General features: G+C 50.4%; 1 protein-coding gene across 1 annotated transcript; it reads left to right on the plus strand.

Moving 5' to 3' along the window:
• Nucleotides 1-1,123: 1,123 nt before the first annotated feature.
• TEX28 (testis expressed 28) lies at nucleotides 1,124-23,677 on the plus strand. The gene is made up of 4 exons (XM_062184357.1): nucleotides 1,124-1,135; nucleotides 5,800-6,488; nucleotides 22,617-22,752; nucleotides 23,321-23,677. The coding sequence occupies exons 1-4, from the start codon at nucleotides 1,124-1,126 to the stop codon at nucleotides 23,675-23,677; spliced, it is 1,194 nt and encodes a 397-aa protein (XP_062040341.1).
• The last annotated feature ends 412 nt before the right edge of the window (nucleotides 23,678-24,089 follow it).

A 24,089-nucleotide genomic window follows, 5' to 3' on the forward strand; every position in this document is an offset into this window, starting at 1 on the left:
GCAGGCCTGGGCCTTCCATTTTTAAGTTTTATTTACACATTTATTTATTTGAGAGACAGAGAGAGAAAGAGATACAGACAGACAGGCCTCCCACCTACTGGTTCACTCTCAAATGCCCACAACAGCCAGGGTTGGGCCGTGTGGAAGGCATGCACCTGGCGCTCCATCCAGGTCTCCCAGGTTGGTGTCGGGGACACGAGTACTTGAGCCACTATCGCTGCCTCCCAGGGTGCGCATTAGCAGGGTGCTAGAATCAGAAGCAGAGCTGGGACTTGAACTCAGGCACTCTGATATAGGATGTGGGTGTCCCACAGAGCATCTTAACTGCTGCTTAACTGCTGCACCAAATGCCAGCTGTGACATCTCCTTTTGCCAGATTGGAGATTATCTTTGCCTCTCTCTGGTCCTGGGTTCCCTGCTTGCGAAATCCCGTCTGCACCTTCTAGTTGGGGTACTCCCTGATTTTGGTGGCACACTTTCTCTGGTAGTTTCCAGAGGAAGAATGTAGAGGAGGCAAACTATGGCTTCTTTCAGGTCTGAAGATGTCTGCTCTTTAAATATTTATTTATTACTTGAAAGGCAGAGTTATGGAGAAAGAGGGAGTGACAGAGGGAGAGGTCTTCCATCCAATGGTTCACTCCCCAAATGGCTGCAATCACCAGGGCTAGGCCAGGCCTAAGTCAGGAGCCAGGAGCTTCATCCGGGTTTCCCAAATGGGTGCAGGGGCCATCTTCTGCTCTCCAGGGAGCTGAATCAGAAGTGGAGCAGCTAAGACTCGAACCGGCATTCATATGGTGTGCCAGTATCACAGGCAGTGGCTCAATGCACTGCACCACAGTGCTGGTCCCTGAAAATGTCTTTAGCCTAACCGGATAGTTGACAACTTGAGTGTAGAATTCTAGGTTGGAAAATTACTTTTCCCTTAGAAGTTCCAAGGCATTACTTCATTGTGCCCCTGTGGTTGCTGTTTGAAAAGTCTGAAGACATTCTGGGTTCTGATTCTTTGAATGTGACCAGTTTGTTTCTTCCCAACAGTCATTCTCTCAGCATATGGAAGGTATTATACAACTGTCTTCTGCATTTCCTCGATGCTATTGAGGAGTCAGCTTGTATTCTGGAAGTCATGGTTTTAAAGGTAATTGGCATTCTTTCTCTAGCTGCTCTTAAGCTCTTGTGTGGACCTATTTTTGTTTTTCCCACGTGGGATGTATTGGGCTACTTGAATTTGTGGATTTGTGTCTTTCACCAGTTCTCGAAAGTTCTTAGGGATTATCTCGTAAAATATTGCTCCTGGGGAAGGCATTTGGCTTAGAGTTTAAAATGATGCTTAAGACACCCACATCTAGGGCTGGCATTGTGGTATAGTGGTCAAAGTTGCTGCCTGAGCATCCCATATGGGCACTGGTTTGAGTCTGGCTACTGCACTGCTGATCCAGCTCCCTGCTAATGTGCCTAGGAAAACAGCAGAAGATGGCCCAAGTGCTTGGGCCCCTGCACCAGCATGAGAGATACAGAACAAGCTCCTGGCTCCTGGCTTTGGCCTGGCCCAGCCCTGGTCATTGTGGCCATTTGGATAGTGAACCAGCAGATGGAAGACCCCTCTCTCTGTCTCTTCCTCTTTCTCTCTTTCTCTAACTTCATTTTTCAAATAAAATAAATCTTTAAAAAATAAAATAAAAAGACACCCACATTCCACGTCAGACTGCTTGGGTTTGATCTCTCCCTCTAGCTCCTGAGTCCAGTTTCCTGCTAATGCAGACCCTGGGAGGCAACGGTGATGGCTCAAAGTAGTTTGGTTCCTGCCACACACGTGGGAGACCTAAGCTGAGTTCCTAGCTCCCAGCTTTAGCCTTAGCCCAACCCCAGCCATTACAGGCATTTGGTGAGTGAACCAGCAGATGGAAGCTCGCTCTCACACTCTAACAAATAGTAAATAAAGACATAAATAAATATGAGATTCTCTCTGCTGTCTCTGACACAGTAATTAGAGTTTTGTTATACCTTCTCATGCTTTTTCAAATTTTTGGTTTCTTTGTGCCCCTTTGCTGCATTCTGGGCATGTAGTCCATTTCTGTTTCTTTTTTCTTTTCTCTTTTTTTTTGACAGGCAGAGTTAGACAGTGAGAGAGAGAGAGAGAGAGAGAGAGAGAGAGAAAGGTCTTCATTCCATTGGTTCACTCCCAAAATGGCCACTACAGCCGGAGCTGCGTCGATCCAAAGCCAGGAGCCAGGTGCTTCCTCCTGGTCTCCCATGCAGGTGCAGGGGCCAAGCACTTGGGCCATCCTCCACTGCACTCCTGGGCCACAGCAGAGAGCTGGACTGGAAGAGGAGCAACTGGGACTAGAACTCAGTGCCCATATGGGATGCTGGCACCGCAGGCAGAGGATTAACGAAGTGAGCCACGGCGCCGGCCCCCTCTGTTGAACATTTTAAAACTTTCTAAAATGCTGAAATCTAGCATATGTATACAAAGGTGCAGAAAACATCAACATGTATTTTTTTAAAGGATGAGTTTTTTTTTAAAATATTTATTTTGAAAGAGTTATATGCAGAGAGAAGGAGAGGCAGAGAGAGAAATGTCGTCCATCCACTGGTTCACTCCCCAGTTGGCCACAGCGGCTGGAGCTGTGCTGATCCGAAGCCAAGAGCCAGGAGCTTCTTCCTGGTCTCCTATGTGGGTGCAGGGGCCCAAGGACTCGGGCCATCTTCTGCTGCTTTCCCAGGTCACAGCAGAGAGCTGGATCAGAAGTGGAGCAGCCAGGACTTGAACCGGCGCCCATATGGGATGCCGGCACTGCAAACAGTGTCTTTATACGCTACACCACAGCACATCAACATGTATTTTAAGGACTAATGAGGGCTGGCTCGGTGGTGCAGTAGTTTAATCCTCTACCTGCGGTGCCAGCATCCCATATGGGTGCCAGTTCTAGTCCTGGCTGCACCTCTTCCAATCCAGCTCTCTGCTATGGCTTAGGAAAGCAATGGAAGATGGCCCAAGTGCCTGGGCCCCTGCACCCACGTGGGAGACTCAGGGGAAGCTCCTGGCTCCTGGCTTCGAGCTCCAGCCATCTCGGCCAACTGGAAAGTGAACCAGTGGTTGGAAGACCTTTCTCTCTGTCTCTCCCTCTCACTGTCTGTAACTCAACCTCTCAGATAAATAATTTTTTTTAAAAAAAGGACAAATGAGAAGGTGAGCACACATTTAACTACTACTAAGCCCAGGTGTCCCAGCCTCCACATGTCCCCTCCCTCCAGCCACACCCTCTCTCTTCCCCCTTGTGGGAACCACCATGCTGACATGTATGCTGCTAATGTGCATACCTTTGTGTAGCTTTGCTACCTGCGAAGGCATCTGTTTGTAATACTATTTAGCATTCCTTGCTCTTGAAATTTATATAAAAGAAATCACGTGGCTTTGTTTTTCTGTGTTTGGTTTATTTTGTCCAGTGTTATGATTATAAAATTCATTCATGTTTTTTCAAGATTTATTTTATTTATTTGAAAGAGTTACAGAGATGTAGACACACAGAGAGAGAGGTCTTCCATCAGCTGGATCACTCCCCAAATGGCCACAACAACTGAGCTGAGCCAATCCGAAGCCAGGAGCCAGGAGTTTCTTTCAGGTCTCCCACGTGGGTGCAGGGGCCCAAGCACTTGGGCCATCTTCCACTGCTTTCCCGGACACATTAGCAGGAAGCTGGATCTTAAGTGGAGCAGCTGGGAGTTGAATCGGTGCCCATATGGGATGCTGGCACTGCAAGCCAGGGCTTTAAACTGCTGCACCACAGCGCCAGCTCCCATTAATGTTTTTTCGAATCTGTTGTTTATTTTCATGGCTGAATAGTAGTGCATTGTTGAATATATTACGCATTCTAATCTTGATGGAGTGGTGAGTTGCTTCCAGTAATGGTTATTGGAACATTAGTGTACCTGTCTCCAGGGGATATTGCCTACAGATGCAATTTCTGGGCCCTTCCACATGCATGTATTCGACTTTGGAATACAATCAAATGCTTTCCCAAAACAGTGGCACCCGTCTACTCTCCCAACCAGTCATGATTGAGAGTTTCTATTGCTCCACATCATTGCCAACATTTATTATTGTTCGCCTAAGTTTTGCAAAGTGTGTAGTGGTATCACATTGTATTTTTTAAGTCAAGGTGTAATTTACATACAATAAAATACACATAACAAAGTTATCTACTTGTATTACCAAGCAAGCACTTTTGAGTTGCCACTGTAAAAGTATTTTCTAATGGCACATCATCGTGAAGGTACTTATACATTCTTTTTTTTTTTTAAGAATACCCATTTATTGATTTTTTTCTAAAGATTTTATTTATTTGAGTGGTAGAGTTACAGACAGAGAGAGGGAGAGACAAAGAGAGAGAGAGAGAGGTCTTCCATCCACTGGTTCACTCCCCAAATGGCTGCAATGGCCAAAGCTGTGCTGATCTGAAGCCAGGAACCAGGAGCTTCTTCCTGGTCTCCCATGGAGGTGCAGGGCCCAAGGACTTGGGCCATCCTCCACTGCTGTCACAGGCCACAGCAGAGAGCTGGATCGGAAGAGGAGCAGCTAGGACTAGAACCAGCACCCATATGGGATGGGATGTATGGGATGCCAGCTCCACAGGCAGAGGCTTAGCCTGCTATGCCACAGTGTCAGCTCCCAAGAGCACTCATACTTTCACAGTAGAAACAGAAAGAGGCTCCACCTGGTTGGCCTATGTTTCTCTCTTCAAGTACCCTGCCTTCCCTCTACCCTGCCTGTGGGTCCCAGCTCCCTTTGGAGGTAAGTGGACAGGGCCTCAGAGGGGTTTATGGACTTGCTCAGGTCTCAGTAGTGGAGCCTGGATTTGAACTTGGCTCTGTCTCAAAGGCATTGCTATCCCTCACTATGTTAGAAACACAGTCTTTTGTGCTACAGTAGCATTTTCCTCTGAGGCAGGAATGAGTCTGGCTGGCCTCCATACCACATGGTGTGTGCTCAGGAAAAATGCATTGAATGCATGATTGGAATGGATGATGCTATAAGCATGCAGATCTCTCTGCCTACTCTTCTGTCTCCCTGGGAGTAACAATATGGCAAGCCAAAAAGGCTCATGGGAATGCATGTGTTCTCTATTTTTAGAAAACATTTATGTATTTATTTATTTGAAAGAGTTACAGAGAGGGAGAGAGAAAGGTCTTCCATTTGCTGGTTCACTCCCCAGTTGGCCGCCATGGGAAGGACTGAGCCAGGTGGAAGCCAGGAGCCAGGAGCTTCCTCCAGGTCTCCCATGTGAGTGGCAGGGGCCCAAGTACGTGGGCCATCTTCCACTGCTTTTCCCAGGCCATAGCAGGGAACTGGAGCAGCTGGGAAATGAACTGGCGTCCACATGGGTTGCTGGTGTCACATGTGACAGCCTCATCTGCAGCATCGGCCGCTGTGTTCTCTGTTTTGTAAGAACAGTTCTTTATAGATGACACCCAAGATTGGTAGTTCTTAGAAGAGAGAATGGGGGGAGAGGGCCAGGAACAGGCTGGGCAGATGTGGAGGGGAGTCTGGCCATCTGTGGGGCACATGGTCAGGTGCACCCATAGAGGAAGGAGTCAGTGCTGAAATGGAGGGGAGGGGGGGTCCACAAGATGAACTCCACTTCCCCAGGCTGTGCTGTGCTGTCTTGAAAGCACCCATGGTGCACACGTGTGTCAGTGTTTATGTGTAAGGCTTTCTGTGGAGCGAAGGGAACACATGCGATTCTCCTACTGTTTGCAGCTTGCAGAACACCTACTTGGGTTTCTTGTTTCCCAATGCAGACAGAGTATACCAAGAGCCCAAGCACAACCCTCCCATCCAGCGTGTCTTCCTGCAGGTCCCTGTCATCCAGCGAGGATGGCCCCAGTGGTCACTCCAGCCTCTTGAACAAGGAGCTTGCCCGAAACTTGCAGGAGAGCGTCAAGCACCGCATCCTCTACCTGTCAGAGCAGCTGCGGGTGGAGAAGACCAGTCGGGATGAGAACACCATGGGCTACCTCAAGCTGGTGTCCAGAGCTGACCGGCACCAGGCCCCGTACATCCGGCAGGCCTTTGAGAAGGTGAACCAGCGCACCTCTGCCACCATCGCGCAGATCGAGCGAAGGCTCCGTCAGTGTCACCAGCAGCTGCGGGAGCTGGAGGAAGGCTGCAGGCCCAAGGACTCAGTGCTGAAGGCAGAGGGCAAGCTGGGCAACAGCTGTGAGTCCCCGACGCAGGACAGGAAGGAGAGCTTGGCCGCCAGCCTGCAGGATGGTGCGGAGAGCTGCTTTGCAGGCTCCCAGCCGGGGAAGTTCCCAGAGCCAAGGTGTGGGGCCCAGCATCGGAACTTGCTGTTGCACCAAGCCAAGGAAGAGCTGAAAGAAGTCAAGCAGCTCCCCTCTAGCCTGCAGGTGTCCTGTCAGAGCCTGAAGCACAAGTATCTGATGGACCTGCAGTTGTCTCTGGAGTCCCTGCAGGAGGAGAAATGCAGGTGAGGCAAGCCTTTCTCACACCGTGGTGTGGGGGACTAAGAGCAGGTGAGGGACAACCCCCAGGCCTCCGCTGTGGGACAGTGGGAGGGAGCGGGCTGCAGAGGCAGGGTGAGGGCACGTGGGAAGGACAGGTTCATGCTTCTGTTAGCCACTTGGCCCTGTGCTGGGCCTGCACCTGCCTTGCCCCTTGCTGGCAAATAAGGATGCAGCTGGGTGGGCCCTGCCAAGGCAGTAAGACAGCAGCTGCCCTTGACCACAGTAGGACAAGTCTGCAGCACCTGGTCCTAGTTAGGGACCTGCTGTGTTCTGGTGCTGTCTGCTGGGAAGCTCTGCCTGCCCCATCTCTCAGCCGTATGCCTCACTGAGCCAGGGCACGAGGTGGAGTATTGGATACTCTTGTCAAAAATGACTGCCTTCTGGTGAATGCTTTCTCTCCACCTCGAAGTGGCTTCATTTTATTCCCCTTACAGCAAGACTAGGGCCCACCGATTAGAAAAAGTGGAGGCATACTTGATCTCTCAGGGGACCCTCCCTACTCCTCTCGGGATCCTTCCTGAGGGCCCCGCGGCCCATCTCGCCACCATCTAGGCATCCTCCCGACAGCCCAGCCAGGGCGGGTGGTGCGGGCGAACCAGCGCTCCTGCCTTGTGCATGAACATGAGAGCTCTGCAGTCCTTTTAGTGTCTACATGTATGCGGACACCTCAGTAAGCTCATGGTGCTGTGGCCTGTGTAGACTGGGCCTCTGCCTGTGGCGCCAGCACCCACGTGGGCACCGGTTCCTGTCCTGGCTCCTCCTCCTCTAGCCCAGCTCCCTGCTAATGACCTGGGGGAGCTGTGTGGGAGTGGCCCGGATGCTTGGGCCCCTGCACCCACATGGAGGACCCAGAAGAGGCTCCTGGCTCCTGGCTTTAGATCAGCCTGGCTTCAGCCATTGCAGCCATTTTGGGGGTGAACCAGTGGATGGAAGACCTCTCTTTCTCTGTCTCTCCCTCTCTCTGTGGCTCTGCCTTTCAGATAAGTGAATAAAATTTTAAAAAAGTTCATGGAAATGGAATTAACAGGCAAGTGTATTCGGGTACAAAAAGTTGTGAAATCTAGCCCTACTTTTTTTTCGTAATATGCACTTTTCCTAAAGATTTATTTTATTTATTTGAAAGGCAGAGTTACAGAGAGGCAGAGGCAGAGAGTGAGCGAGAGCGAGAGCGAGAGCGAGAGAGAGGTCTTCCATCTGCTACTTTACTCCCCAGATGGCTACAGCAGCTGGAGGTCTGCCGATCTGAAGTCAGGAGCCAGGAGCCTCCTCCTGGTCTCCCACATGGGTGCAGGGGCCCAAAGACTTGGGCCAGCTTCTACTGCTTTCCCAGGCCATAGCAGAGAGCTGGATGGGAAGTGAAGCAGCTGGGACTCAACCTGGCACCCATATAGGATGCCGGCACTGCAGGCAGTGGCTTTACCCACTACGCCACAGCACCGGCCCCCTTCATGAACTTTTTTTTTTTTTTGACAGGCAGAGTGGACAGTGAGAGAGAGAGACAGAGAGAAAGGTCTTCCTTTTGCCGTTGGTTCACCCTCCAATGGCCGCCGCGGTAGGCGCGCTGCGGCCAGCGCACCGCGCCGATCCGATGGCAGGAGCCAGGGGCTTATCCTGGTCTCCCATGGGGTACAGGGCCCAAGCACTTGGGCCATCCTCCTCTGCACTCCCTGGCCACAGCAGAGAGCTGGCCTGGAAGAGGGGCAACCGGGACAGGATCGGTGCCCCGACCGGGACTAGAACCCGGTGTGCCGGCGCCGCAAGGCGGAGGATTAGCCTAGTAAGCCGCGGCGCCGGCCATCTTCATGAACTTTTTGAAGACTCCTTGTTTATATGGGTTTCCAAATTTTTAGATCAAAATAAACTTTTTTAGTTCAGTCTTCCATGAGCTTTCTTTTTAAATCATGTTTATTAGGCAATAGTTTGTAATTTATAAAAAATATTATACTGGGGTCAGCACTGTGGCTTAATGGGTAAAGCCGCTGCCTGCAGTGCCAGCATCCCATATGGGTACTAGTTTGAGTCTCGGCTGCTCCACTTCCGATGCAACTCTCTGCTATGGTGTGGGAAAGCAATAGAAGATGGCCCAAGTCCTGCAACCGCGTGGGGAACCCAGAGGATACTCCTGGCTCCTGGCTTCGGTTCATCTCAGCTCCAGCCGTTGTGGCAACTTGGGGAGTGAACCAGCAGATGGAAGACCTCTCTCTTTCTCTCTACCTCTGCCTCTCTGTAACTCTGCCTTTCAAGTGAATAAATAAATCTTTAAAAATAAAAAAATAAAAAATTACCCTGACATACACAAACTTTCCTGAAAATGGTAATTAAAAACAACTGCTACTACCCCCTCACGTTCAATCTAGATTGGTTTAATCTTGAAGTGTAATCTGATAATAATGAGCACCAGGCCGGCGCCGTGGCTTAACAGGCTAATCCTCCGGCTTGCGGCGCCGGCACACTGGGTTCTAGTTCCAGTTGGGGCGCTGGATTCTATCCCGGTTGCCCCTCTTCCAGGCCAGCTCTCTGCTGTGGCCCGGGAGGGCAGTGGAGAATGGCCCAAGTGCTTGGGCCCTGCACCCGCATGGGAGACCAGGAGAAGCACCTGGCTCCTGGCTTCGGATCAGCGCGATGCGCCGGCTGCAGCAGCTGTCCACGGCAAAAGGAAGACCTTTCTCTCTGTCTCTCACTATCCACTCTGCCTGTCAAAAAAAAAAAAAAAAAAAAAAAAAAAAAAAAAAAAAAAAAAAAGAACACCAAAGCTTCAAGTCCTGGACAAGATGAAATATTTGTAAGCCTTCTGGATACTCGGATTGATTGATATTAATAAGGGAACCAGTTTTTGATGTTGTAAAAGAAATGTGTTCATCTCCAATGGCAATTTTAAGCTCCTGCCAGCCCACTCAGTCAGCAGGGGGCTGCAAAGCAACATCTTCTTTGGTCATTTTACCATCATCAATTATTCTCTTCAGCTCCTCCATCTCCCTTTTCTGTACCTAAGCCTCTTTTCCAATCGTGACGTAATTTTTGTAATTTGTTACTGCTGGCATATCTCAGTTTCCTGTTGGGTCGGAACTCAACCTCCAGGAACGCGTGGCCAAACCTGTCCTTGTGATGTACATAGTGGCATAGAGAAGTCACTCTCCATGGCTGGTAAAAAGCAACCAAGAATGAACTTTAGAGCAAACCATACCGCTACAGTCTGCATCCAGCGCTGATGTTTAGCCATGAACTTTCTTTTTTTTTTTTTTTTTTTTGATTTTTGACAGGCAGAGTGGACAGTAGAGGGAGACAGAGAGAAAGGTCTTCCTTTTTGCCATTGGTTCACCCTCCAATGGCCGCCGCAGCTGGCGCGCTGCAGCCAGCGCACCGCGCTGATCCGAAGCCAGGAGCCAGGTGCTTATTCTGGTCTCCAATAGGGTGCAGGGCCCAAGGACTTGGGCCATCCTGCACTGCACTCCCTGGCCACAGCAGAGAGCTGGCCTGGAAGAGGGGCAACCGGGACAGGATCGGTGCCCCGACCGGGACTAGAACCCGGTGTGCTGGCGCCGCAAGGTGGAGGATTAGCCTGTTAAGCCACGGCGCCGACCGAACTTTCTTTTTAATATTTATTTATTTGACGGAGGGAGGGAGGGGAGGAGGGAGAGAGAGAGAGAGAGAGAGAGCGCTTCCCAGTTTGCCAGTTTACTCCAGAAATGCTGGGGGGCTGGGACTGAGTCAGGCCAAACCTGGGAGCTAGGAACTCAACCTAGGTCTCCCATGTAGGTGACAGGAACCCAATTACTTCAGCCGTCATGGCTGCTTCCCAGGGTCTGCATAGGAGGAAACAAGTCAGAGCTAGGAATCAAACCCGGGAACCCTGATGTGGGATGCATGCGTCTTAAGCCATGTCCTAAATGCTAGACTAAACTACACCTGCCCCATCCATGAACTTTTTGAAGTACCCACATATGTAGAATTTGAGTTACTTTTAGGTGGGCTGCAGAATCACCTCTTAACAGTTCCATGTCGTCCCACCTCTTATAGTCCACAGTGGGGTTTAAATTTCAACATGTTTTGGTGGGGATATTCAAACCACATCAGCCCCAAACTGTTGGGAGTCCTAGCTCCCAGTACCTGGGAATGTCATTTATAATATAAGACATCACGTGGAAACAGGGCTGTGGCAGAGGGATGAGCGGCACTGACACGCAGTCATGCTGCAGCCAGGTGGGCCCCGACTCCAGCAGCACTGGTGTCTCAGGAGAAGGGGGCTCTGGACGGCCGTGTGCGTCAGGAGGAAGGCCATAGAACACGAGGGCCGGGAGCGCCGGGAGCGCCGGGAGCCAGCGAGGCCCAGAGCACGTTCACCTCGCAGTCCCCAAGGGGCCCGCCCTGCCGCCCCTGGTTCCCGGACCCCTAGCTGCTGGGAAGGCTGTGGGGTCTCTGGCCTGTTGTTCCCGCAGCCCCTGGACACTCCTGAATTCACCTTGGCCTTGGGCTCTTCTCATCTCTCCTTGAATGGTCTGCCCAAACTACCGTGCTCCATCACGACCTCTCCACTTACTGTTCTGTGAACATTTTTATTGAGGTGCGTTTGCTTACAGTGAAATTCCTTGTAAGCGTGGCTATGCGATATAATGAGCTTTTACCAGAGCCATACTGGGCAAGTCAGATCCCAATAAAGAGCTTCTCTCCCCAGAAAGTTCCCTCATGTACTCTTCCTGTCTTTGCTTCTTCCACTCAGTGTACTTGCTTGGAGATTCATCCAAGTTTCAGAATGTGTGCAGGGCCCACTCAAGAACCGAAAGTTACTTACCCATGAGTTCGCTCCAACTGGAGCTATTGTGAAAGAAGCAGCTGTGAACACTCTTGCATGAGTCTCTAAACATCCGCTTTCCTGTGTGGAGTTGTTGCCTACTAGGCTGAGTGTATGCTTTAGTGTTAAAGAATCTGATAGACCGCTTGTCCAGAGTGGGTATGAAACATCCAGTTGCTGCCCACACTTTCCAGTGTTCAGGGTGGTCAGTTCTTTAGATTTCAGCCTTTCAAGTTCAGCCACAACTTGGTGAACTTAAACTCTAAAATTCTGTCACGCTAACCCACGTTTTCTTAACCTGAGCACTGTAGACATTTTAAACTAAATGATTGTGGTGGGGACTTCCTGTGCATTGGAGGATTAGCCGTGGCCCTGGTCTCTACCCACTGGATGCCAGTAGCACCCTACATTCGTTTCCTACTGCTGCCATTGCAAGTGATCCTCAACTTGGTGGCTGAAAACAGCAGAAATGTAGTCTTTCACAGTTCTGCAGGCCGGAAATCTGGAATCAGTGTCACAGGAGACTCAAGGGGAAAATCCATTCCTTTTCTTGTTCCGCTTCTGCTGGTTACTGCATCCCTTAGTTTGTGGCCACGATCATTCCAATCTTTTTTTTTTAACTTATACACATTAATAAGGATTTAAAAAAAAAATTTGTTGGGACCGGCGCCATGGCTCATTTGGTTAATCCTCCGCCTGTGGCGCCGGCATCCCATATGGGCGCCGGGTTCTGGTCCCGGTTGTTCCTCTTCCAGTCCAGCTCTCTGCTGTGGCCCAGGAAGGCAGTGGAGGATGGCCCAGGTCCTTGGGCCCTGCACCCGCATGGGAGACCAGGAGGAAGCACCTGACTCCTGGCTTCGGATCAGCGCAGCGCCAGCCATAGCGGCTATTTGGGGGTGAACCAATGGGAGGAAGACCTTTCTCTGTCTCTGTCTCTCACTGTCTATACTCTACCTGTCAAATAAAAAAATATTTGTTTACTTGAAAAAAAGAGTTGTAGGGGAGGGGAGATTGAGAGAGAGAGCGAGAGCGAGAGCGAGAGCGAGAGCGAGAGAGAGAGAGAGAGCCATTTCTGCTGCTTTCCCGGGACATTCGCAGGGAGCTGCATCAGAAGTGGAGTAGCCAGGACTCGAACTGGTGACCAAATGAGATGCTGGCACTGCAAGCGGTGGCATAACTAGCCATGCCACAGTGCCGGCCCCTCTAATAATTTTTTTGTAAAGATTTATTTATTTATTTGAAAGGCAGAGTTACACAGAGAGAAGGAGAGGCAGAGAGAGAGAGAGAGAGAGAGAGAGAGAGAGAGAGTCAGAGTCTTCCATCTGCTGGTTCACTCCCCAAATGGCCGCAATGGAAAAAGCTGGGCCAGACCAAAGCCAGGAACCAGGAGCTTCTTCCAGGTCACCCACGCGGGTGCAGGGGCCCAAGCATGGGCCATCTTCTGCTTTCACAGGCCACAGCAGAGAGCTGGATCAGCAGTGGAGCAGCCAAGATTTGAACCGACGCCCATATGGGATGCTGGCACAGCAGGTGGCGGCTTTACCCGATATGCCACAGTGTCAACCTCTTTTTTAAAGATTTATTTATTTATTTGGTAGACAAAATTACAGAGAGGGGAAGAGACAGAAAGAGAGAGATCTTCCATTTGCTGATTCATTCCCCAAATGGCCATGGTAACTGGGGCTGGGCCAGTCCAAGCCAGGAGCTTGGAACGCCATCAGTATCTCTCACATGGGTGGTAGGGACTCAACCACTAGGATCATGTTCAGCTGTTTTCCCATGTGCATTAGCAGGGAGCTGGATAGGAAGTAGAGCAGCCTGGACTCCAAACAGAGCACATACAGAATGCTGGCATCACAGGCAGTGCTTAAACTGTTCCCCCATGATGCAGGCCCCATCATTTCAATATTCAAGGCCACCATCTTCAACTCTCTCTTTGCTCTGTCTAAACATGGTCTTCTTTCTGTGTGTCTAGTCTCCACCACCCCCCACCCCCTCTCATAAGAATACATGTGATTGGGGCTAGCACTGTGGTGTAGCAGGTTAAGTTGCTATCTGCATTGCCAGCCTCCGGATATAGGTGGTAGTTTGGGTCCCAGCTGCTCCACTTCCTATCCAGTTCCCTACTAATGGCCTGGGAAAGCAGCAGAGGATGGCCCAAGTCCTTGGGCCCCTGTGTCCATGTGGGAGACCCGGATGAGGCTTTTGGCTCTTGGCTTCGACCTGACCTAGTCCTGGCTATTTCAGCCATCTGAGGAGTGAACCAACTGATGGAAGATCTCCCTCTCGGTCTCTGTCTCTCCTTCTCTCTCTGAAACTCTAACTTTCAAATAAATAAATAAATCTTTAAAAAAAGAAATATGTGTGATTGCATTTATTTTAATAGACAATTTTTTTCTTTTTAAAAATTATTTGAGAGGCAGAGCTACAAACAGAGAGAGAGACAGACAGAAAGATCTTCCATCTGCTGGTTTACTCCTCAAATGGCCACAGTGGCCAGAGCTGGCTGATCTGAAGCCAGGAGCCAGGAGCCAGGAGCTTTTTCTGGGTCTCCCACATGGGTGCAGGGGCCCAAGGACTTGGGCCATCTTCTGCTGCCTTCCCAGTCCATAAGCAGAGAGCCAGATTGGAAGAGGAGCAGCTAAACACAAACTGGAGCCCATATAGGATGCTGGCGCCGAAGGTGGAGGCTGAAACTAACACACTAGTGATTGCATTTAGCCCCGACAAGGGTAATCCAGAATAATCTCTACAATTCTGTACCCTTTACCTGATCACTTGTGGAAAATCCTTTCTTTGCCATATAAAGTAACATTCACAGTTTCCAGGGATTAGGACGTGGTTATCCTTTGGGGGGGCGGTGCATGTATTAGCCTACCATGTCCTACCTTTGGTCTGTGACAACCAGAGCTGTCTCCAGTCATTGTCAAATGTCCTTTGAGGGGTAGTTCATCAACAGTTGAGAAGCACTGTCCTAGCTCCGTGAAACTAGTGCCTGCAACGTGACGGCCACATCACTGATGACCAGTGATGTTGAGCTCCCTCTAATGTGCTTATTGAGATCCCCAGCCACTCTATCCCTTCCTTCCCTACTTTCTCTTTCCTGGTGCTACTCACCACCTAAAGCGATCTCCATTGTGCACATATTCATTTGCATTGTCTTGTTCTCATAAAAATGTTAGACCATTCAGGGCAGCTACCTTGTTTGAGTCACTGCCAAAAACTTTTTGGTATATGATGGCTGTTCTGTGAGTACCTGCTTCCTGGATGAATCGCAGTGCTTTATTCCTCCCTCAAGCTGACCTAGGTCTCTCTCTGGGCCTGCCACCCCATCCCCAACATGTGCCAACACCACATCTGCTGTGTCTTGGGAATATCAGGGCAAGACCAGGAGGGCTGATTTTGGATTGAGGGCTGGCCCAGCCTCCTCTCCCCGAGGTGTTTCCTGAATGGCCTTAGACGATGGGCCTCCAGTTTGTAATTCTCAGTTTCCACATATGGAAGCTGGAGGGAATATTGATCCTCTTATTGGTGGAACTGTTTGGATAATTAAATTAATCAATTCTTGTGTTTGAGCCCCAAGCAGATGCTCATGAAACTGAATTCGTAACTTTTTTCTGCTTCCTATCTGCAAACTAAGTCCTGAGAGGTTGAAAAAGAAAAATCGTTAATGGTTCTTGATGAATTCAGCAACAGAGTCCCCCAGGTTGAGGAGCTGAAGGCTTTGGCCAAGTTCTTGACCTGATCCTGCCTTCCTCTTCTTTCTCTCAGGCAACACCTGTTGAGTTCCTTATCTTTGCCCCCTTCTCTTCTCCACTAGCATTATGATTCCTCCACCCACCTCATTACTTGGGTTCCTTGTCGTTTTCCAGAAGCTTCTGTAGGCCCGTCTCCACTTAGCTGACAATCTTCTACCATGTCTCCTTCACAAACTGCTGGCAGAGGTTCTGAGACAAGAAGCTGCTCAAGTCACAAAGCAGCTTGCTTTTTGTCAGGGGCTGGGGGACAGGAGAATAGGGAGCTGCTGCTTAATCTGTGCAGGGTTTTCTTTTGGGTTGATGAAAGTGTCTGAGTACTAAGTAGTGGTGGCTGTATCACATTGTGAATATGCTAAGTGCCACTTGTCCACTTTTTTTTTTTGACAGGCAGAGTTAGACAGACAGAGACAGAGAGAAAGGTCTTCCTTTTTCCATTGGTTCACTCCAAAATGGCCGCTACGACCAGTGTGCTGCGGCCGGCGCGCTGTGCCGATCTGAAGCCAGGAGCTAGGTGCTTCTTCCTGGTCTCCCATGTGCGTGCAGGGCCCAAGCACTTGGGCCATCCTCCACTGCACTCTGGGCCACAGCAGAGAGGTGGCCTGGAAGAGGAGCAACCGGGACAGAATCCGGCGTCCCAACCGGGATTAGAACCCGGGGTGCTGGCCTAGTGAGCCACAGCGCTGGCCACTTGTTCACTTTTAAATGGCGAGTTTTATGTGATATGAATTTCCCCCAATAAAGTAAGTTAATTAAATTTGAAAAGAAACTGCTGAAGTACCAAGTGGACAAAAACTTCGTCCTTGCTTTGTATTTCTGGCTGTATTCACAGATCATGTCCATATTGGATCTAAGTTCCCATCAGGCCAAAATTACCCTCAAGTGACCACGACGGGTCTCTGCTTTGCTTTCCCTCCTGGATGCCAGGTCCTTGGGAGCATACAGGTTCTAGTTCCTCTGTGCTAGGAATGCTCTGGAATGATTTGCTTGAAGACAAGATTTGAATAGCAGAGGCTTCACTGTGACTCTGGGAGCTCTTGGCCCTGGATATCCAGTATTGGACTAACTGTCCTCAAGGTGCCCTCAAAGGCCCCTGTGGAAGGCTCATTTCTTCCAGGATGTCAGCCCCTGCAGCTCAAAGCACCCTGTGTCTTTGGATCTCTGAGGAGGCCTTTCCTAGGGTCTGAGCTGCTGTCTGTACTTGTTCCTCTCTTTCCTGTTTTATTGAGGCAAAAGGCAGGTATCCTATCAGTTCATCTGTAAATATTTCAGTGTGGATCTGAAATCAGGATCTTTTTGTCAATGCAACCTAAATGCCACACATAAATGTTTTGAGAACAGTTCTTTACTATTCAATATCCAGCTAGTGTTACCTTATTGCCTCCTGTATGCATACATTCCCTTTTATTTCTAAAGGGTAATTTTGCTGGGTATAGAGTTCTAGGTTAGTACTTACTTCTTTGCAATAAACATTTTGAAAGAAACATTCCCTTCTGATTTCCTTTGCACCTGTTGAAAAGGTGCTGCCAGGCTTCTTTGCCACTTCTTTGAGCATTATCTACCTTACTTCCTCTGGTTCCTGTAGAGATTTTCTTTCTCTTTAGTGGTTAGTGGTTTTGCTATGGTGATACCAACTGTGATCTTTCCATTCATCCTGAGTGGGGTTTACATAGCTCTTTGGATTTGTGGCTTGATGTCTTTAATTACTTTAGGAAATTCACTGAAGTTCAAGAATTGGAATCTTTACAAATATTGCTCCTACTCTATTATCTCTCCCCTTCTAAGACTTCAGTTACATGATGTCAGATCTTCTCAGTCTATCTCCATTTATTCTGGCTTGCTGGCTGTGTTTTCCAGCCTTTTGTCTTCATTCTGAATATTTGCTTCTGAACCATCAGCTTCAGAGTCAAGAAAACTATTTGCCTGGGTCTAATCTGCTCTTAAGCCCATGCCACAATGACAGCCCCTCTACATCTTCCCTCTTGCCAAAAAAAAAAAAAATCAAGAAATCGTTCTATGGGGCAGGTATTTAGCCTAGTGATTAGGATGCTGGCTAAGACACCCATGTCCCACATTGGGAGTACCTGGGATCTACACCCAGCTCCAGTGTCCTGCTAATGTGTACCTGAAAGGCAGTGATGATGGCTCATGTAATTGGATCCCTGTCACCCACGTGGCAGACCTTCTAGGCTCCTGGCTTTGGCCTGGGCCAGGATCAGTTGTTGCAGGCATTTAGGGAGTGAACCAGCAGATGGGAGCTTTCTCTGTGTCTGTCTCTCTCAAATAAACAAATACAATTTAAATATGTTTTTTAAGTTAAAGCAACCAAAAGGGGGCTGGCACTGTGGCGTAGTGTGTTAGGCCACTGCCTGCAGTGCCAGCATCCCATATGGGCACCAGTTCAAGTCCCGGCTGCTCCACTTCTGACCCAGCTCTCTGCTATGGCCTGGGACAGCAGCAGAAGATGGCCCAAGTGCTTGGGCCCCTGCACCCGCATGGGAGACCTGGAGGAAGCTCCTGGTTTCTGGCTTCAGATCGGTGCAGCTCCAGGCATTGCGGCCAATTGGGGAGTGAACCAGCAAATGGAAGACCTCTCTCTCTCTCTCTCTCTGCCTCTCCTTCTCTTTGTGTGTAACTCTGACTTTCAAATAAATAAATAAATATTTTTTTGACAGGCAGAGTGGACAGTGAGAGAGAGACAGAGAGAAAGGTCTTCCTTTTGCCATTGGTTTACCCTCCAATGGTCGGCGCTGCCGGCACGCTGCGGCAGGTGCACCACACTGATCCAAAGGCAGGAGCCAGGTGCTTCTCCTGGTCTCCCATGGGGTTCAGGGCCCAAGCACTTGGGCCATCCTCCACTGCACTCCCTGGCCACAGCAGAGAGCTGGACAGGAAGAGGAGCAACCGGGATAGAATCCAGCACCCCGACCAGGACTAGAACCCTGTGTGCTGGTGCCGCAGGCGGAGGATTAGCCTAGTGAGCCGTGGCGCCGGCCTAATAAGTAAATCTTAAAAAAAAGCAACCAAAAGAACTGTTTCAAGACTCTGCGTCCACCTCCAGCCATTGTTCTCTGCTCCCTATGCCCCATCCCTTCCTTGGCTCTGGCACAGACTGTGGAAGGCATCCATGTTAGGAATACACTTAACCCCGCCAGAGTTTTCCAAATTGTTGATCCTTCCTTTAAAAATAAAACAAAACAAAAACACTGGGGCTGGTGTTGTAGTGTACCAAGTAAAGCTGCCACCTGCAGTGCCAGCATCCCATATGGGCACTGGTTCAAGTTCTGGCTGCTCCACTTCTGATCCAGCTCTCTGCTAATGCACTTGGGAAAGCAGTGGAAGATGGCCCAAGTGCTTGGGCGTCTGAACCTGCATGGGAGACCTGAGTGGAGTTCCAGGCTCCTGGCTTCAGCCTGGCACAGCCCTGGCCACTGCTGCCACTTGGGGAGTGAACCAGCAGGTGGAAGATCTCTTTCTCTCTCTCTCTCTCTCTCTCTCTCTCTCTCTCTCTCTCTCTCTAACTCTGCCTTCCAAGTAAATAAATCAATCTTTAAAAATAAATAAATAAATAAACGTTGCTCATCCTGAGCTTCTGTGGCACCACTGTCCCCTGGCTTTCCTCTCAGGCTCTTGCTGGTTTATCCTCCTCCACTTGACCTTCATATGTGTGTGTGTGTGCCTCAGCCTAGGCCTTTTCCACAGTTTATACCCTTTCCCTAGGGGAACTACCTGTCCATCTCTATCTGCCACTCAGCAAGTCCGTGCTCTACACGTACTATCTGCTTAATACCAAAACAAACATAATGGGTTGATGGTGTTATCATTACTGCTGTTTTGTTAATTCTCTGGAGCGCAGGCTAAATGACATGTTCAAGCAGGTGCCAGAGAGGAGACTTAAACCTGGGGCAACTTGATTCAGAACCAGTGCACTGACTCATTTCCCTTCCATCTACAAGTTTCCTCTTGGCCTCGTGTTCTTCCCTGGACCCTGTGGTTCTCACCTTCAACCTCTCTGACTTCAAGGAGAAAGTAGGGGGAGGCAGTTTCCCAGCACCCCTCATCACCACCACCCAGAATATTTCTCTTTCTTTGGGTCACAGCTTTCATTCCCTGTCACCCTCTTCGGGGACGTTGGAAGTGCTCTCTCTGTCATATGTCTGCCATCCTAGGTGGTTTCTTGGAGTCTTTCTTTCTATGATTAAACATGGTCTTCCCTTCCCAGTCAGACTTTTGTGGAGTTCTTTCCAACTCCTGTCTCCCACTCCACAGGGCTTGCTCACCCCAAGTTCCTGAATGGATTTCATCTCGACAGTCAGTTGTCACTCTGCTTCCCTTACTTTGCTTGACTGTCCAGTTATATTTGATACTGTTCACCATTCTACCTTCAAACATTTGTTACCTTGACTCCCAGGCGGCCCCACTGTTCTGGTGATTTCCTATCACTTGGGCTTTTCCTTGGGTGGCTCAACGCTACTCCCTGGTGCCCCCACTTGCACGTCTGTTCAGGTGAGCTCGCCCATCTCAGAATACCTGCCTGTACCTGTGCTCCTCGAGCCCTCCTGTGCGCATGCCTCCGTCTTCACTTCTCCTCCAGGTTGCCAGCCGTTACGTTCTAGCTTAACTTACTGAAAACCAGTTCTCAGAGATGATCAAGAATATACTGCCAGGGCTGGTGTTGTGGTGCAGTGGGTTCAGCTGCTCCTTGGGACACCTACATCCCATATCACAGTGCCTGGGATCGAGTTCCACGTCTGCTTCCAATCCAGTTTCCTGCTAATACACCAGGGAGGCTGTAGATAATGTCTCTAGTACCTGGGTCCCTGCCACCCACATGGGAGACCTGCATGGAGTTCCTGACTCTTGGTTTCAGCTTGGCCCAGCCCTGGCTGTTTGCGGCCATTTGTGGTGTGAACCAGCAGATGGAAGATTTCCAATCTCTCTCTCCCTCCCTCCCTCCCTTACTCTGTGACTCCCTAAATGCCTGCAACAACTGGCACTGGGCCAGGTGAAAACCTGGAGCTTGGGACTCAATCAAAATCTCCCTTTAAGAAAAAGAATTTACTCCTTTGAAAAAACAGTGAAGTTTAGGACAAGCTGTATGGGAGAGAGTGATCTTAACAGCTTGGGGATATTTGGATATTTGGGGATGTTTTAGTTCACATATAAACATTTTCCAGAGTGTTTCATTTGCCTCTGTGGCTAGAGGTATTGGACAGACAGCGGTCCTCGATCAAAGAAGTGAGAGGGAGGAGTCAGCCATGTTGGAGGGGAAGGACCCAGGGGGCGGAGAGGAGGGGAGGCTGAGGAATGTCTATGAAAATATCGTTGATGAACATCTTTTTTTTTTAAAGATTTATTTATTTATTTGAAAGTGTTACACAGAGAGAGAAGGAGAGGCAGAGACAGATAGATAGATAGAGCTCCCCCATCCACTGGCTCACTCCCCAAATGGTCACAATGACCGGAGCTGCACCGATCCGAAGCCAGGAGCCAGGAGCTTCCTCCGGGTCTCCCATGCTGGTGCAGGGGCCCAAGGACTTGGGCCATCTCTACTGCTTCCCAGACCATAGCAGAGAGCTGGATCGGAAATGGAGCAGCCGGGACTCGCCCATATGGTATGCCGGCACTGCAGGTGGCGGCTTTACCTGCTATACCACAGCACCGGCCCAGATGAACATCTTCTTACTCAATAATCTATTCAGGAATACAGTAATATATTCTTAGATTGGTGCACAACCTATTCTTTGACTACATGAGGAACATTGTCATGAAAATGCACGTGGGCAGAGTCTGTGTGGTGAACATTCTCGGGGCGAGGTCCTTTGTGTTAATGGAAAGACAGTATCGAAGAGTCTGTTTGCGTCCTGGACACCCTGCTGCCTCCCTGTGTCTGTGAGCGGTAGCCCAGGCCCACTTCTCGACAGGGACTCAGGGCAGAGAAAAAGGACACAGTTCTTGCATTGCTATTTGGAAGTGGCTTTTCATGTGTTGGTTTTCCACAAATAAGCGGTGAGCTTATTAGCTAAGTAGGGGACCTCTCCACAGCTTTGTCAGGCAAATCCTGGAAACAGGACTGAAGGGAGGCCCTGGCTTGTCCTCCCTGCCTCTGTGTGAGTACCACCCACGCTGCACCCTCCTCCTGGGCTTCCCTGCCATTCCGTGGGCTCCAAGGCTCCCTGCCTTCCCTCTTTTGCAGTGCCCCGCCCCCCACCAGCTGGTGTCAGACGTGTCTGACCGCTGCCCTAAATGATGGTGCCAGAGACCCCCCCCCCCCAGCCTGGCCCCTGTCCTTCTGACCCGTCCTTCACTGTCCCCAAATATGAATGTGCAAAAGAGTGTGTAGATGATGAAACATTCCAAGCCCCAGCTTTCCCAAGCTTCACATTTGCCAGAGCTTCTATTTCTTAAAGAAATAAGACTGCAGAAGATTCGGTTGAAACTGTTTACTGCTCCCTAACCTCATCTCTGTCCACCACACTGTCTTCACTTGGGTGCTTATATTTTTCATACATTTTTTAAAGATTTATTTATTTATTTGAAAGTCAGAGTCACACAGAGAGAGAAGGAGAGGCAGAGAGAGAGCGGTCTTCCATTCGCTGGTTCACTCCCCAATTGGCTGCAATGGCCGGAGCTGCACCGATCTGAAGCCAGGAGCCAGGAGCCTCCTCCAGGTCTCCCACATGGGTGCAGGGACCCAAGGACTTGGGCCATCCTCTACTGCTTTCCCAGGCCATAGCAGAGAGCTGGATCAGAAGTGGAGCAGTTGGGACTTGAAGCGGTGCCCATGTGGGATACCGGCACTGCAGGTGGCAGCTTTACCAGCTACAGCACAGCACTGGCCCCTTTTTCACACATTTTAAAAAATAATTTTATTAGTCATATATTTCTATGCACAACAAGTGATGATGTTTTGCTTGTGTTTTTTTTTTCACAACTCTGTTGAGATATAATTTACATGTCACAATGTGCTCAACATTAGCTGCATTTCACTGATCTTTATTAAATTTACGGAGTTGTGCAATCATTTCCACAATTCAACTTTTTTGTCCTGCTTCAACCATCACCATTATCTAATCCCACAAGATGTTTACCGTTCCCAGAAGAAACCCTGGCCCCAGCCCCTGGCACCCACTCGTCTGCTCGTGGCTCTACAGAGGGGCCCCTTCTACATTCCGCATGCGCGGAGTCGTGCACTGTGTGGCCCTCTGTAAGTGCATGCTGAACTCTGCTGCTGCATGTTTGTGGAATTCCATAGCAGACACAGATAGTTTAGATTCTCCCTTCTACACCTGCTTTTTGTAAAACTCGTACTAAACAGTAAGTACATAGAAAATATGCCTGAATATGGGTGTGTGTGTGTGTGTGCATGTGGCTGATGGGAGTTTGGGGGACTCCTAGGAGACCCCGGAGGAGGGGGCAGGCCATGCCTGGCCCCAGGGACAGAGGGGGAAGGCGGCATCACACCGTAGTCTAGTGAGGGACGCTCCTGCCGGCGTGGGCTCTGGGCAAGGTACTGAGGGAGGAGCGCTTTCTCTTTTGTTTCTAAGACGAGCAGTGCTGGAAGAACAGGTGAATGAGCACCTGCAGGGGTACCTGGATGAGATTTACCACCTCAAGCAGAACCTGGCCGCCACTGAAGAGAAGATGGCCTATTTGTCCTATGAGAGAGCCAAGGAGATATGGGTGAGATTGTGGGGTGGGCTGCAGGCGCCCTCTGAGGCCAGTGAGAATGATGGAAGAATGAGCGGACCTCTTCTGATAGCCCAGACTGAGGCCAGAGCCACATCCTCCCGCCATCCCCTCTCGAGAGTTCCAGGGCAACACACACTGTTGCCGCAGGGCAGGCAGCGCCCAGCCTCCACCGTGCTCCACTCCGTACCATTCAGCTCAGCTGCTTTGGGAACTTGGGCTGGGCAGGTCTCACAGTCCAGAGCTTTTGCTGGAGCCCAGCCCAGAGTTTGTGACTCCAAGACCTGGGATGGGGACAGAATGCCCGCCTATTATCTGGCTTCCCGCCACCCCACCCCCTGCCAGCCCCATAGCCGTGGGGAGCAGGTCCTCCGGGTCGGGAGACAAGGGATGCTGGCCTCTCAAAGCAGCTCTGAGTCTCCCTGTCTGTCCAAAAAGAGCCAGCGCAGCCGTGCTGCTTGCGCACGCACACACACACACACACACCTGCCACTAGCTCCATTGAGTGGCTGCGCGTTCTGTGCTGCCTTGTGCTAAGCAGCTGCGTTTTTGTCGCCTGCAGGAAGTCATGGAAACTTTCAAGAGCCGAATCTCCAGACTGGAAGCTCTGGAGCGAGTCACTCAGCTGGAGATGACGGAGAACCTCCGAAGCCGCCCCAGGGAGTTTCTGTTCATCTTCATGAGCCTGCTCCTCACGCTGGCCACTGTCCTCCTGGTCCTCGTCTCCACCGTGTGTGCCTGCCCCTTGTCCCTGGTCAACTCCCGCCTGCGCACGTGCACCATCCTCGTCCTGCTCGGGCTCGGGGCGCTGGTGTGGCAGAAGCGGCACGCCATCCCCACCACGGCCTGGCAGGCGTGGATGCCCTCCAGGTGGAGACTGGATGCCAAGGACTCCAAGCCCCCGCCAGGTGGATCTTAAGGGGCCAGGAGCGCCTCCTGCCTGAGAATGCCAAGGCCCTCCCTCCTTGTGGGTGATGAGGCTCCAGTGAGCACGGCCACCCCAGCCACTCAGATTCCATAGCCGCCAGCCCGGTGAGATGGAGGCACGTGCCCACGCCCCACCCCCCGCGCTCCGGTTTGCCTCAGTCCTTCCACGCGCCCTGTAGTCCTGAGGCTTGGGCAAGATTAAAGTCCGTAACGCGCCGCTCTCGTCTCTGGCCCTCTCGAGACCCCGCACCTGAGCACGGCGAGGCCCAGGCAGCCCCGAAGTGCAGTGGCAATGTGGGAGACGTTTTCGGTTTTAGCAAAGAGAAATTACATTTGTTTCACGGGGATGGAGAAGAAGGAGGGGACAGGTGGCCAAAGCCCCGGTGGGTGTGGCAGGTGGGAGG

The sequence above is a fragment of the Lepus europaeus genome, chromosome X, assembly GCF_033115175.1.
Source record: "Lepus europaeus isolate LE1 chromosome X, mLepTim1.pri, whole genome shotgun sequence".
Taxonomy (NCBI): domain Eukaryota; kingdom Metazoa; phylum Chordata; class Mammalia; order Lagomorpha; family Leporidae; genus Lepus; species Lepus europaeus.